The sequence below is a fragment of the Folsomia candida genome, unplaced genomic scaffold, assembly GCF_002217175.1.
Source record: "Folsomia candida strain VU population unplaced genomic scaffold, ASM221717v1 Fcan01_Sc014, whole genome shotgun sequence".
In the NCBI taxonomy this organism is placed as follows: Eukaryota; Metazoa; Arthropoda; class Collembola; order Entomobryomorpha; family Isotomidae; genus Folsomia; species Folsomia candida.
Genome location: NW_019091206.1, coordinates 2,156,464 through 2,168,975, shown reverse-complemented (window position 1 = coordinate 2,168,975; position 12,512 = coordinate 2,156,464). Strand labels below are relative to the sequence as shown.

Genomic DNA, 12,512 nt, shown 5'->3' with positions numbered 1-12,512 from the left:
AATTAAATAACTTTCCAGCGAGTCTCACAAATGACACGAATTGATATTGTAATATACGTCAACTAATATATGTAATAGTATAATAGCTTGACGCAATATACGTCAATTGAAAATTTTTAGTGTATAATTTATAGGCTATTGCAACATAATTTGCGCACGAATCCATCATAAGAACGTGCGCATAAAAGTTGCATCATTAATGATGATCACACGCTTCTCAGCAGGCCTGTTATCAATTACCTCTATGGGTTTCATTAACAAGCATGATTTCCCATCAACTTAGCAGGTATATAAAGCAATACAAATCAGCAGAGAATTTTTAATTACTTAATCAGGTGAAGAGCAATTAATTTTTCATTATACCAGTTTTTGGAGTACACATTTAAGTAATATAAATACATACATATTAACTTATTTTTTGGAGATGGCGTCCTCAAAAACTTCACGCACTATAGAAATAATTAGCTTTCTCATAGCAATCGCGTCATTCGCAGAGGCATCAATCATCATTCGGTCAAATCATACCGGAAGTGACAAGATGCAGATGCTTGGAATAGTCACACCCACACCAGCTAGATGCTACTGGAGTAAGACATATACAATATTTTTAGCATTTAATCGTGTATCAAATAATCTCATCAAAATTACAGCCTGCTCGTAAACTTCATAAACAGTTTCGGGTTTGTGGTGCATGGGAATGTGTGTATGTACATGTGTGCGTGGTAAGATAGATAGCAATGACCTTCAAAACTTATAAGACGGGTTTAACAATCCCAACATATCGAATATTTGATTGCGGTTTACAAACTTCGAAAATAGTAAAAATTAAGGAAAAATATTCAGAATCCAATAAAAATTTAAAAACCTTTGAATTATTTTCTTTTAAGTTTATCATTGGAGCCATTATGGGTAGTTAATAAAGTGAACAACGCCGTACTGTGACAAAATTTAATTCACTATTAAAATTACGCAGGTCTAGAAGTTTATATAGAAATGCCTATGCACACAAAAGCTTGCATAACATTTGCTATGTTATTCTTCCCTATCCTCTCAATAGATCAATTTTACTGACTTTGAAAATTTTGAAATAAGTATGTTGGCATCCTAAATAATAGTGCACTATTTTACAGATGAAAACGGAACATTTGTGCAGATGGAGGTCACCAGCTGTACTGTTCAAGCTTGTATTATGACTGTGGGCTCAACGTACTACATATCACCGACTTTTTGGCCAGGTGGGGTTTTAAGACTTTAAACCATTGTAAAATTATGGTGGAATGGTTTTAGTGAAATAGTTTATTTAACGGGCAGCACATAACACGATCAGTATGAAATATCGACTTCGTTTCATCTATGGAAGCGTTTCATCTATGGCAACTTACGATTTTGGTACTAAAACATATACCGATTCATTCTACGGTGGCAATTCATACAAGCTGGTTGAACCTGTCACAATCCCGGCTGCCTTGCGAGGGGTAAGTTATTTATCTGTGAAATTTTTACATGCTTGGAACTCATTTTATATGTTTGCAGACATTTATATAGCTGTACCTTTGTATTTTGTAGAAAACCGGTCAGTTTGAAGTTCGCTACTATGATCAGATAAGCACACATATAAATCGATGTTTTGCTGGCTTGATTGAAAATTAAGGCCTCTCTCCAAACCTTCCATTAATAACCTATGAGTAACAATTGGCATTCCTATATAAAATTCCTTGTCCGAAATTGTGCAACTTACTTGAGATAATAAAGATTCGGCATTTTTTAGTAATTTGAACACGTTGCACATTTTAGAGATATTTTCATACTTTTGAATTTAATTATCTAGGCATTTCAAAAAAAACACCGGCCGGTTTTCCCGCATGAGAACATGTAATCTTTCACTTTCATCCAGAAGCTATTTATCTTATTTTGAACAAGTGAATTTGTGTATCAGAGTTTAATGATTTATTCTATGACATGAAAATATTTGACAATACAGAAGTCGTACATTAATGGCCCTACATTAGTTAATAAATGTTGCGCTAAAACGTAGAGAAAATTATGGCAAAATTCGTAGGAAATTCCTTTGCCTCGTTGCTGTTAGCAAAAAGGATTTAGACTGCACGGCAAGTATTTTTAGACTGTTGTCAATAGTTATTGTGGATCATGCATGTAGAAAATTGGTCACAAGAGGACTGTATTATGTTATGTGCTTGTGTGAGTGAGTGACTATTATGTAGTTTCGGTGGGTGACTGTTTCAAATAAGCGTGGTCATAAATAGTTATTTCTTAGGGTTTATTGTCACAAAATCCACCAAATAATTACAAAATGAGCGTTATAATTTATAAATGAGTGACGAGGGGACTAGAATGAGGCACTGTTCTTCCTCAGAGTTGGAGTGACACTAATTCAATTCACACAAAGCAAAAGGTCTCCTCAGCTTCACCGACCAATGGCAGAAGGCCAACAAGACGCTGGGAGGTGGGGCTGAGGAGGTCAAGTAGAGTTCAAGAGAGTACAAAAGTGGAGATAAAATGTGGCTAAAAGTCACTTAAATCGAGACTGGCTGGCACCTTCAAATTTCCCTACTCTGGTCCAGTCTCAAATACATACATACATAATACACATTTCATAATCAACATTTTCATATCACGTCAAATCATACAAATTTTGGGGTCAAATATTCATAAAAATAATTATTCAATTTCGCGACGACAATGCATGTAAAGGTTTTACAAAGATGTAAAGCATGTATACATATGTGGTCAGATTGACCAAGTAAAAATGTGTAAACTTATGGCAACACGAAGTGTCCCTTCTAATGAGGCATGTAAAACAGAAAGAACCCTTTCAATCCTGTCCTGGGAAAAAGGTTGAAACAAATGCACAGTCGTTAGAAAACTTGAAAATTGAAAAAATTATGCAAACTCGGATTTTCAACATCCTCCCTCAATTTTGAAGTTCAATATCAGCAGTTTCAACTGGATTTGCCCTAATTGAAATTACATTTGGTCGAGCTTTCATGAACAAGAAAACACAAAGAGCCGCTTGAGCGACTAATAAGAAGGGTTATAATCCACGCAATAGGGGAGTTTCACATGTTGCCCCTCTCAGATTTCGATGCCTCTTGGATATGTTGTAGTGTCCCATGATTTAAGAAGAACCCCTTGATGCCATGGCCACATGGCATCAAGCCGTTACTAATTTTCCTTGAATAACTCGACAACCATTCAAGCTAGCTTATTGAATTTCATGTCAAACTCTTCAGAGGAAGTTTCTCGGAAGAATAACCCTGCTTTTTTTCCTGAGTCTAATAGGAAGAAAGATATACATAGCATTCCCATTAAAAGTGTTAATAAAGTAAATGGCCATAAGTTCATGGTTTTGAGGAATTTGAAATTTATTTATTATCCATTGAAAACTCAATTAAATTTCAAATAGAAAACATGTATTATGCTTCAAAGTTCCTTGTATCCAAAGTCAAGATACTCGATGAATTTATTTGCAATTATGGTCATTGGGCTTCACTTGACTGGAATTATGAAGTGGTTTTTATGGGAACGGTTGCACAGCAATGCTGCAATACCAATTTGGAAGTTCATATTCGTATCGTTCCTTCTAACGGCGGAAATGGCGGTTGAAATTTCCTTAATATACTTTAGTTGGGTTAAGAAGGACACCGTGTTATTGATAAACTCCTGCCTACAAATCGAAGGAGATTACCCTGAAAAAGGTAAGCCGGTTTTAGCTTTGATCGGACTGTAGAATCTTCACCAATACTAGTTGATCTAATGGTCTTGTTTCCAATTTTTTGTTTCCTTGTTTGTGAAATGACCCTATAATTGACAAATATTTTGGTTAAGCAACTTGCTCGTTTTTAAATGTTTGCAGCGAACGAGTTTTATGTTTTATGTTTTATGTTTCTCCATAATACAATTCGCGTAAGTATATAAACCTTGAAAATTCAAAACTTGGCTTCCCTAGAATTGAACTCAGTGAGTCAAAATCTGCCTATTATCAGCATCGCATTGTTAGAAATACGATTCGTAGTGAAAATGATAGAATTTGAAAATACCATAATTAATTCTCTTGTTTTTATCGTCAGGGTTGCCTATCGTTCACGCCTATTTTATTAACCTGATCTACCTCTCGGTCGGAGCTTTGGTCACAATGCCACTCACTGTCATCATTATGGTTTTGTATTGCCCCTGCATTCCGCCAATTTTAAGCAGCTTTCTATATGTCGAATGTAGATCGTGGGACGACGCCCCACAAATGCGGTTCATGCTCAAGGCTCTGCTCACAAGTTTGTCATACTACTTCGCTGCTGTTGCGTCCGCAGCGACATTTTTCTTAGTAGTGGTAATCTTCATTTATCCCTTGGAAGTCAAAATAATGTTACTCGGAGCCATAAAGAGGTAAGAGGTCATATGTTAGAATGCCCTACTTCATAACCTCTATACGAATCTGAATTTCTCTGATTCACTACTAAACAATTTCACAGAAAGTTTCATGAAAGAGAGGTTTTCCAGTCGCCCTACCTGGTGACCTATCGGATCATTCAGCTGTTATCGAACATGCAGAATGCGGTATTGGGAATCCCCATCATGCAAGTGATAATCGGAAGCGTAACACTTACCGAAAGCTTGGCGCTATACATTCTGATAACCTCCGCATCCGCCCTGCCACCCCAATTTCTACTTTCCTTGTCCATATTTGCAGTCTATATGTTCATCGTCATTGTCGGTCCATTTAAGCTGGCCGCGAATCCGTATCAGAAGTCGGTTGAGCTACTTGGATTGCTTAAAAGTTTGAACGGTTCGAAATGGAGTAAACGTTCTGTTATGTCCTTTCCGTCGTCCAAGCTGTCACTCGGAGATGGAAAATAAGGCGATATTGATAAGGCTACATCTCTCGTCATATGGAGGAAGACGGTGGACTTCTTGATAACTTTGCTGCTCTCATAGGGTGTTGATCAATCAGTTGAGGCCTTGTTGGGCGAGCTAACATTCCCCAAACATAATTTGAAACAAAAGTACTCCGGTCAATTCAAATCCAGATAAATTGCCTTCATACATTTTTGTTTTCGTTTGCATGACCTCTGATGCTAACACTTAAAATGTAGTCCCTACGCAGTTGTTTTTCAACCCTTCCTTTCTAACCTTAACATGAAAAATGGATACATTCCCGAAATCAAATTATCGAAATTCAGCCATAAACATGTGCCATGTTTTTAATAATTCTTATTCCTCATCAAGTTTAGTTAATCAATGTAATTATGCTTGGAAATATAACGTTGTCTAACAATGCGAGGCCGTGAAGTGGTACGCTCAGATTTGAATCGGACCAACTTTATTTTGTAATCCAACTAATAATAATGAACCCATGTTTCGGCATTTTCGATAATGCTCACTTTCTGGTCCGTAATTTGACCCGAACGTTAGAAAAATGATCATTTTCTTCGTGCGAGGTCAACCGCTCGCTCCTCCGGTTCTCTCTCTTTCTCGCTCACTTCATCCTCTCGCTTGTAATGCTTATTATTTTTATGCTCGAATTGCATACACAGATATTACATTTAATACTTTTACAATATATTTAATACAATATATTTTAGCCGCCTATTACATTATCTTAATTTTCATCATTCTGATTATTTATTATTACTACAATGAAGTTTAGTTTAGTATAAATTTGCTGTCTGTATCGAAAATATTAATTGTGAAAATAAAAGAACGCTTCGATTGCGAGGATATAGATCCAACGGAAGAAGAAGCTGTGCTTGGAGACCTACTACTGGAAAAACTGTGCGAATTAGTACATGATTATGTATTTGTTGAAGACGAGGAATTGACAGAAGGTGCGTCATTTAGGTTACAAGCAACAAATAGTTTGTGATCTGATTTGTTTTGCATGAATTCCCACATTATTAGCGGACTCGCCTGGAATATGCAGTTTGGAACCGTATGAGGACGAGAACGGATGTAAAATAATTGATGACGGAGTGCATATGGAGTATAAGAAAAAAGCTATCGAAGCATTTAACAAAAACAAAAAATGGAAGTTTAGGACATTTAACCAACAATTTAAGAAAGTCAAATTCAGAAGCTATATTAAAAGATGGAAAGACCAAATTAATATGGGTGCATAATTTTATGATATAGTTTAAGCGCAATGAAATGAATTTATATTACAGTAAAAATTTATTAATATTAGGTGGCACTAAATTTACAATCATGTGTGAAATTGAAGATTTTGTTCTGGAACGGTTTCGAGAAGCCAGAAATGGATTTCTACCGATTCACACAATTGACATTAGGCAGTGGGCGTTGATTAAATCCAGGGACTATCCTGGTTTCAATTTCAAAGCATGTGATACATGGATTACTACATTCAAACACCGAAATAGAATTTCGTCTAGGAAAATTCAAAAATTGATAAAAAGATCGACAGTGAAAAATATGGATCAACTTCTTGGTCGAACTGAAAAATTCAGAAATGAAATACTATAGAAATGAAATATAATAATGCAGATACTCTTGACCATGTATGAAAAAGAAAATATTTGGAATACGGACCAGACTGGTTTTAAATACGAAGTTCTTTCTACTCGAAGTTTAACATGGAAGGGAGAAAGAACAACAATCGGAACAGCATTTTCCCCAAAAAATAAAGTGACTCATTCCTACACGGTTCAATACATAATTGCATATGATGGGTCAATTCTGCCTCAAGTTTATGTTTGCTTACAAGTACGTACATGTGTTTCTAGTTAATTCATTAGTTAATTAAGTTTTTAGTTAAAATGTAATCTAACAAGTGCTCTTTTACATATTTTTGAAAAGGAAACGAGTGGTACGTTTGGTCCTCAAGTACAACGAAGTATATTTTCTGCACCAAATCTAGTCGTTTCAGCAAGCAAGTCTGGTAAACTAACCAATACTTTGGTTGCTGATTTTCTTGACAGATTGGTAGTCCCTGTTGCCGAATATAATCAAATTCTTTATATACTAGACAATTGGACAGGCCAAACTAATATAGAACTATATGATGAAAGGTTTGAAGATAAAGAGACATTCGACTTTATACTTAAATTTGTTCCGGAAGGTTGCACGGATCTCTGCCAACCACTTGACACATATTTTCACAGACTATTGAAATTTCTAGTAAAACAGTTTTACTATTATGACTCTTTACATTGTCATCGGGAAGCGGAAGAATTGTCCGAGTTATGTTCTCGGAATGGAATATTAAAACTTCAATCACTGGTGCATTTTGTGTTAAGTGCACCAGTGTTTTTACCCATGGTTCGCTATTGTTGGTACTCAAGTGGAGTGTGGGCAGATGGTGACAAGCCTATTTTTGAAAATGTCAGTCAGGTATGTTTTCAGTCAAAGGAAACTAATTGTAGTTTAATTGATTGCGAAATAGTTTCATTCATTAAGTGTAGCTGGTGCAAGTTTTCTTTCTGTTTTACTCATTTCTATAAAAATTATCACGCAAGTAGTTGTATTAATAGTTCATAGTATGTACTCTTGGCATTTAATCAAATAAACGTATTAAATGTAATATCTGTGTATGCAATTCGAGCATAAAAATAATAAGCATTACAAGCGAGAGGATGAAGTGAGCGAGAAAGAGAGAGAACCGGAGGAGCGAGCGGTTGATCTCGCACGAAGAAATGATCATTTTTCTAACTTTGGGGTCAAATTACGGATCAGAAAGTGAGCATTATCGAAAATGCCGAAACATGTGTTCATTATTATTAGTTGGATTACAAAATAAAGTTGGTCCGATTCAAATCTGAGCGTACCACTTCACGGCCTCGCATTGTAAGTTGATCTGACAATTACAAAATTTTGCGATCAATTTTTAAACAAAAGTATTCGTTTAGTATTTTGCGTTACGCTATGGGCATAAAGCCCTAGAAGGGTAGTGATAATAAAATAAAATCAAATAAAATCAGGTATTTGTTAAGAGTGCCATTAAGTTATATTAGTTTTAATAACATAAGCAATTTAAGGAGTATTTAGTGACCTCGTATTATAAATCTTATTACATTATGACCTCAGTGACATTTTTGATAAGTACGTAACCAGTTTTTTGATATATTTATTAATCATATTAAATGTCATGTGTAATCAGATATATATGTACATATATCAGACATGTGTCTATGGTTTATGTTTGTATACATGTCAGTACGTATTTACTATGGTTTGTGTTTTAACAGAAGACCCATTTTTCGATAAGAAATGCATACAAAATTGGGTCTTCTTTTAATGCACATGCGTTAATCATATTATGAACTTTGTGATACAATACTTTGCTATGAACGTTGCTATAAATTATGCATTGCTATATGATTTTACAGCAGAAGCAAACTTTGCGTGTTAGATAAGAGTAATTAATTGTGTAAAATTTATTCAAGACCGTGAAAAGCTTACTCACCACTTGGCCAATATTTTACAAATTCGGATAAATTTTACCATCCTTTATTGTAACTGTTTTTCACGAGTAGGAAAGCCACAATTTCCTGTGTGCGATTATTGATGTACATCCTTCTAAATCAAACTTTTCAAAACTCTCAGTTTGATAAAAAATACAAAAGCGAGCAATAGCCAACATGGTACCTGCTACGCGTATTTCTTTTTGTTTCATAATTTTTGCTACTTTCAACCAGGTACATACATATTTCCATGCAAGAATTTATATCAAAATCCTATAGTCGTAACTCTCGTCTTTCTCATTGTAAATATATGTAGTTATCGGACACTAGAGGAGACTCTTCAGAAGATAAAGATGAATACTTTGTAGACAATTCAACTTCACAGAAGGAGGTAATTGTCTCCCTCGCCATGGAAATAAATTCATTAGCGAGCTCAATCCGGCAGGAAAGGAGCCAAAGAGAGTCCACCATCTCAAGAATGGCTGCCTTGGAGCATGCTCAGACGACGTTGCGGGGTGAAGCGAGAAGTGTAATTTTAATTAATGTTGGCCTTACTCATGAACAAATTTAGCAAAGACACAGAATGTGCCAAGTTTTGGTATACCAAAACTTAATTATAATTAAGTCTCATTTCGTATCGCAGTTGAACTATATTTCTGATTCAATGGGGGCATGATTTGTACGCTCCAAAATCGCATGCCAATTTGATTAACATTAGTTGTCGGGTAAAATTCAATTCAAATCTGTCCGTTGATTCTGAACTCAACTTTAATTTATGAAATGTTTTAAGAAATAATGGGGTGATTTATTACGAGTTCGCATGTTCGCATCGCAACATATTTTTTTTTTAATTTGCGAACTAAATACTAGCCTTGGAGACGCGCAAGTTCGAAAACCAATTTTCAATCTAAAATTTTTGTGAACTTGCGAACTTTGATTTTTTGCTAACGTTTCTAACGATGCGAAGTCGTCGTGAATCCCCTCAATGCTTTACGGGTAAAAGTGGCTTGGCTGCGAATGTGTACATACATATGTAAATAATTTTGTAAATATGTGCTGCTGGAAAACTATTTATCAGATTTCTTAAGTGAATATTTTTCAGAACTTTACATTCTTCAGTTTTGCATAGTTATTGACATATTTGAAAACCATGTACAAAAGTTAAGTGCAATGGGAACTAGTGAATGATATGAAAAACGGAAGATCTAAGGTATTTGTGCAGCAAGATATTTGTACAATTTTTTATGGTTGGAAATTTTGCATGGAAAAATGGTGAAGATATATGATGCACTAATTAATATAGTTGTTATATAACACCTGGTTTAAAATTTTCAGGTATAAGATAATTAGCTCATTTGTTATCCAATCACTTTGATTTTGATTTTTCTTATATGAAAACCCCATACGAGCTTTCATTTTTTCATTAAACGAACATGATTGTTTCCACGGAAACGGACGAAAAAATTTTTTTCCTTCATGAAAACTTTTTAATGGATGGTCAAATTGAAAACCTGTATCATAGGCGGCTTAAATCATCCCCGTAATAAGTTTTTTTTTGTTTAAGACATTTCTTTTGAACATTCACCCCTTTGGCTCCAGGGAGTGGTTAAGTTTTAAAGAGGGGGTGGGCAAACGCATACTAAGGTGTAACGTTGCTAGATTTTTACCTCACCTTATAATTAAGAAATTGGCGTGGGATCGTGTATAATATACTGAATTAACAGCCTCATAACAGGCACCTTGCAGAGTTATTCAATATTTAATAGATACAGCATAAAATAAATATGTAGATGCACGTGAATGTGCCACTCAACTAATTTGTTTGTCATTTCCCGCAGATACAAACCGCATTGAAAAACATGTCCCTCGTCACATCTCAAATCCAGGAGAAGTGTGGTTGCCATCCGGTCCCCCGTTTAGCCTTGAATCATCCAACAAGTATGTACCAACACAGACCATGAACAAGGAAAAGTGCGACTCGTATTTTTAACCAGTCAGAAATTTGTAAATCGAAATAACGTACCAAAATATGTACATATTGAAATCATACCGCAATTCCGTGAGGTTAAAGATACGGTTCTAGCAACTTTATCATATTAACACCATACCACGAATTTACATTTAGGAGAAGATAACAAAGTTAATTAATGCACATTTTACATAAAACAAATCTATATGCATTAAATATATTTGCTAAACTGTGGAATTGAATAATCCACTACAGCCTGTTCAACGTACAAACCAAGTTTCGAATTTGTCTCAAACGCTGACCTCGCCAAGACTGAGGTTTTCAACAACACACCCGCATTTACCGGAGACACGTTGTGCAAAGGATTTGTCGGTGATGAAGAACTTTTGGGGAGAGGGCATTTAAACAACTGTTGGGGTATTCACTCTAAGGGCGAGTATCCTTTTCCGTTCGGGCTGGGAACGTATCATCTCCGCCAACCACTCGGAGTCAGGCTGGAATATGTCCCTGCTTCCCAAATCCTTGACGGGGTGAAGGACTGGATTGACGTGGAGAGGTCGCTTTTAGCCGCGAAAGCAGTAAACGTAGCATCAAAAGGAAATTTGAGGAGAGGATATGCCGGCCGCTGTAATGCGGCGGGCTCAACTAAACCAGAGGTTGCAGTTTCATACCCGATCCGTGGATACTTAAACGAGAATGATTATACATTGTTGATGTATTCATATTTTCACAAAATTTACCAGTGTACAGATTTCGACATTCTCGTCTGTGCTGGGACAGTGTGAAGGGTGGGGATTTTGAATTACTCTCGCTTTATCCTCTATACAACCTCCTAGTAAAATGGTTTTCACCTGATCCAGGTAGCTCGCACCCACTTCACTCATGTGACATGAGTCAAGTGGGTGCGACATGAATCATGTCGCAGCTTATGCATAGCCCAAGATTGAAATGTGTATTCGGGACTAGAGTTAAGTAGGTGCGAGCTGCCTGGATCAGGTGAAAACCATTTTACTAGGAGGTTGTATAGAGGATAAAACGAGAGTATATAATTGTGTGACATTCTTACAGACTCTGTACTTCTTAAAGCAATAAATTAACTGTTCATGACGCATTTATTATGATTTTAATTTTTCGGGTTTGCTTTATCTGGTGATAATTCCCTTCGCAATGGGTTAAAAGTTAAACAAGTCAACTAAATATGTTCTTCATTGGCGTAATGTGTAATGTGCACTTTTGATTCTCCTTTTTGATGGTGCACATGAACGGGTATGTGTGCAAATAAATAACTATATTGTGGCCGAGGATTATGTTGAATTTAATTTTTCTAGTGTGTCCGAATACAATTCCGTGTAAGGCACAGCTTTTTAAACGTAATAAAATTTAAATTAAATATTTCACGCATGTTGAAAATTTACCTTCGATCTCCTCTTCTGAAAGGATTATTTCGTAATATTACATGGTTAGGAAAACTAATTTTTTAGCCAATTATAATAATGAAATTAACTTCCCAAACATGACTAACTAACTACGACATGTTTTATGTTCAAAATATTTCCAGTTGTTCCAGGACCTACTTTATTAAATTTCGTTTTTCAAACTGCCTTACTCATCCAATGCTTGACCCTTTCTTGCTACTCAAATTAGGTTTTGGTGGATTTCTGATGATTCCTCCGCCCACGCTCATGGCACCGATGTCACCCTCCAGCGGCGTCTCCTTGGCGATCTCGCCCTCCGTGTTCGCAACGAGGGCAGGAACATTGGGTTCTGCACCGGCGACAGGGGTGGCGTCTTCAGGTGTCCCATCCGATTCGTGGATAACCAAGGCGATGAGGGTGACCATCAAGATTACCGCCAGAACAGGCTTCATTTCTCTAAATAGGAAATATATATATATATCTCTCTCTCTTACGCCACTGACCATACAACTTAAAAATAAATGCAATTTTATTTCGTACTCGATATGTTCCCTAGGAAGAAATCGGTTTTTGTTTAATATTCCTTGTAATTAGTGGAGTGAAGACGTCACCGTTTCGTCGCCCGGTTATATAGCCAAGCTCAAATCAATTCGGGTGACGAGTTTTAATGGGCACCATTATTTCTGGCATTGTTTGAAT

The 12,512-nt window shown here is 36.1% G+C and overlaps 2 protein-coding genes across 5 annotated transcripts; both read left to right on the top strand.

Moving 5' to 3' along the window:
- The first annotated feature begins 248 nt into the window (after positions 1-248).
- Positions 249-1,777, top strand: LOC110856026. Of its 2 annotated transcripts, XM_035856701.1 has the most exons (5): positions 249-335; positions 425-587; positions 1,131-1,235; positions 1,312-1,475; positions 1,567-1,777. In XM_035856701.1, exons 2-5 carry the CDS (start codon positions 425-427, stop codon positions 1,648-1,650), a joined length of 516 nt encoding a protein of 171 aa, XP_035712594.1. In that variant the 5' UTR covers positions 249-335; the 3' UTR covers positions 1,651-1,777. The 2 variants fall into 2 exon arrangements, with proteins under 2 accessions (XP_035712594.1, XP_021960161.1); XM_022104469.2 differs by having other exon boundaries at positions 251-587.
- Positions 1,778-8,513: 6,736 nt separating this feature from the next.
- LOC110856000 lies at positions 8,514-11,509 on the top strand. Of its 3 annotated transcripts, XM_022104439.2 has the most exons (5): positions 8,514-8,663; positions 8,746-8,958; positions 10,268-10,367; positions 10,654-11,186; positions 11,467-11,509. In XM_022104439.2, exons 1-4 carry the CDS (start codon positions 8,607-8,609, stop codon positions 11,181-11,183), a joined length of 900 nt encoding a protein of 299 aa, XP_021960131.1. In that variant the 5' UTR covers positions 8,514-8,606; the 3' UTR covers positions 11,184-11,186; positions 11,467-11,509. The 3 variants fall into 3 exon arrangements, with proteins under 3 accessions (XP_021960131.1, XP_035712686.1, XP_035712685.1); XM_035856793.1 differs by having other exon boundaries at positions 8,746-8,820; positions 10,654-11,509; XM_035856792.1 differs by having other exon boundaries at positions 8,515-8,663; positions 10,654-11,509.
- The last annotated feature ends 1,003 nt before the right edge of the window (positions 11,510-12,512 follow it).

Bases quoted from the DNA above. Each gene is read 5' to 3' on its own strand.
- LOC110856026 (XM_035856701.1), top strand. From the start codon at position 425: ATGGCGTCCTCAAAAACTTCACGCACTATAGAAATAATTAGCTTTCTC. The intron at 588-1,130 runs GTAAGACATATA...ACTATTTTACAG, and splicing joins ACCAGCTAGATGCTACTGGA to ATGAAAACGGAACATTTGTG. The intron at 1,476-1,566 runs GTAAGTTATTTA...TGTATTTTGTAG, and splicing joins TCCCGGCTGCCTTGCGAGGG to AAAACCGGTCAGTTTGAAGT.
- LOC110856000 (XM_022104439.2), top strand. From the start codon at position 8,607: ATGGTACCTGCTACGCGTATTTCTTTTTGTTTCATAATTTTTGCTACT. The intron at 8,959-10,267 runs GTAATTTTAATT...CATTTCCCGCAG, and splicing joins TGCGGGGTGAAGCGAGAAGT to ATACAAACCGCATTGAAAAA. The intron at 10,368-10,653 runs GTATGTACCAAC...AATCCACTACAG, and splicing joins AGCCTTGAATCATCCAACAA to CCTGTTCAACGTACAAACCA.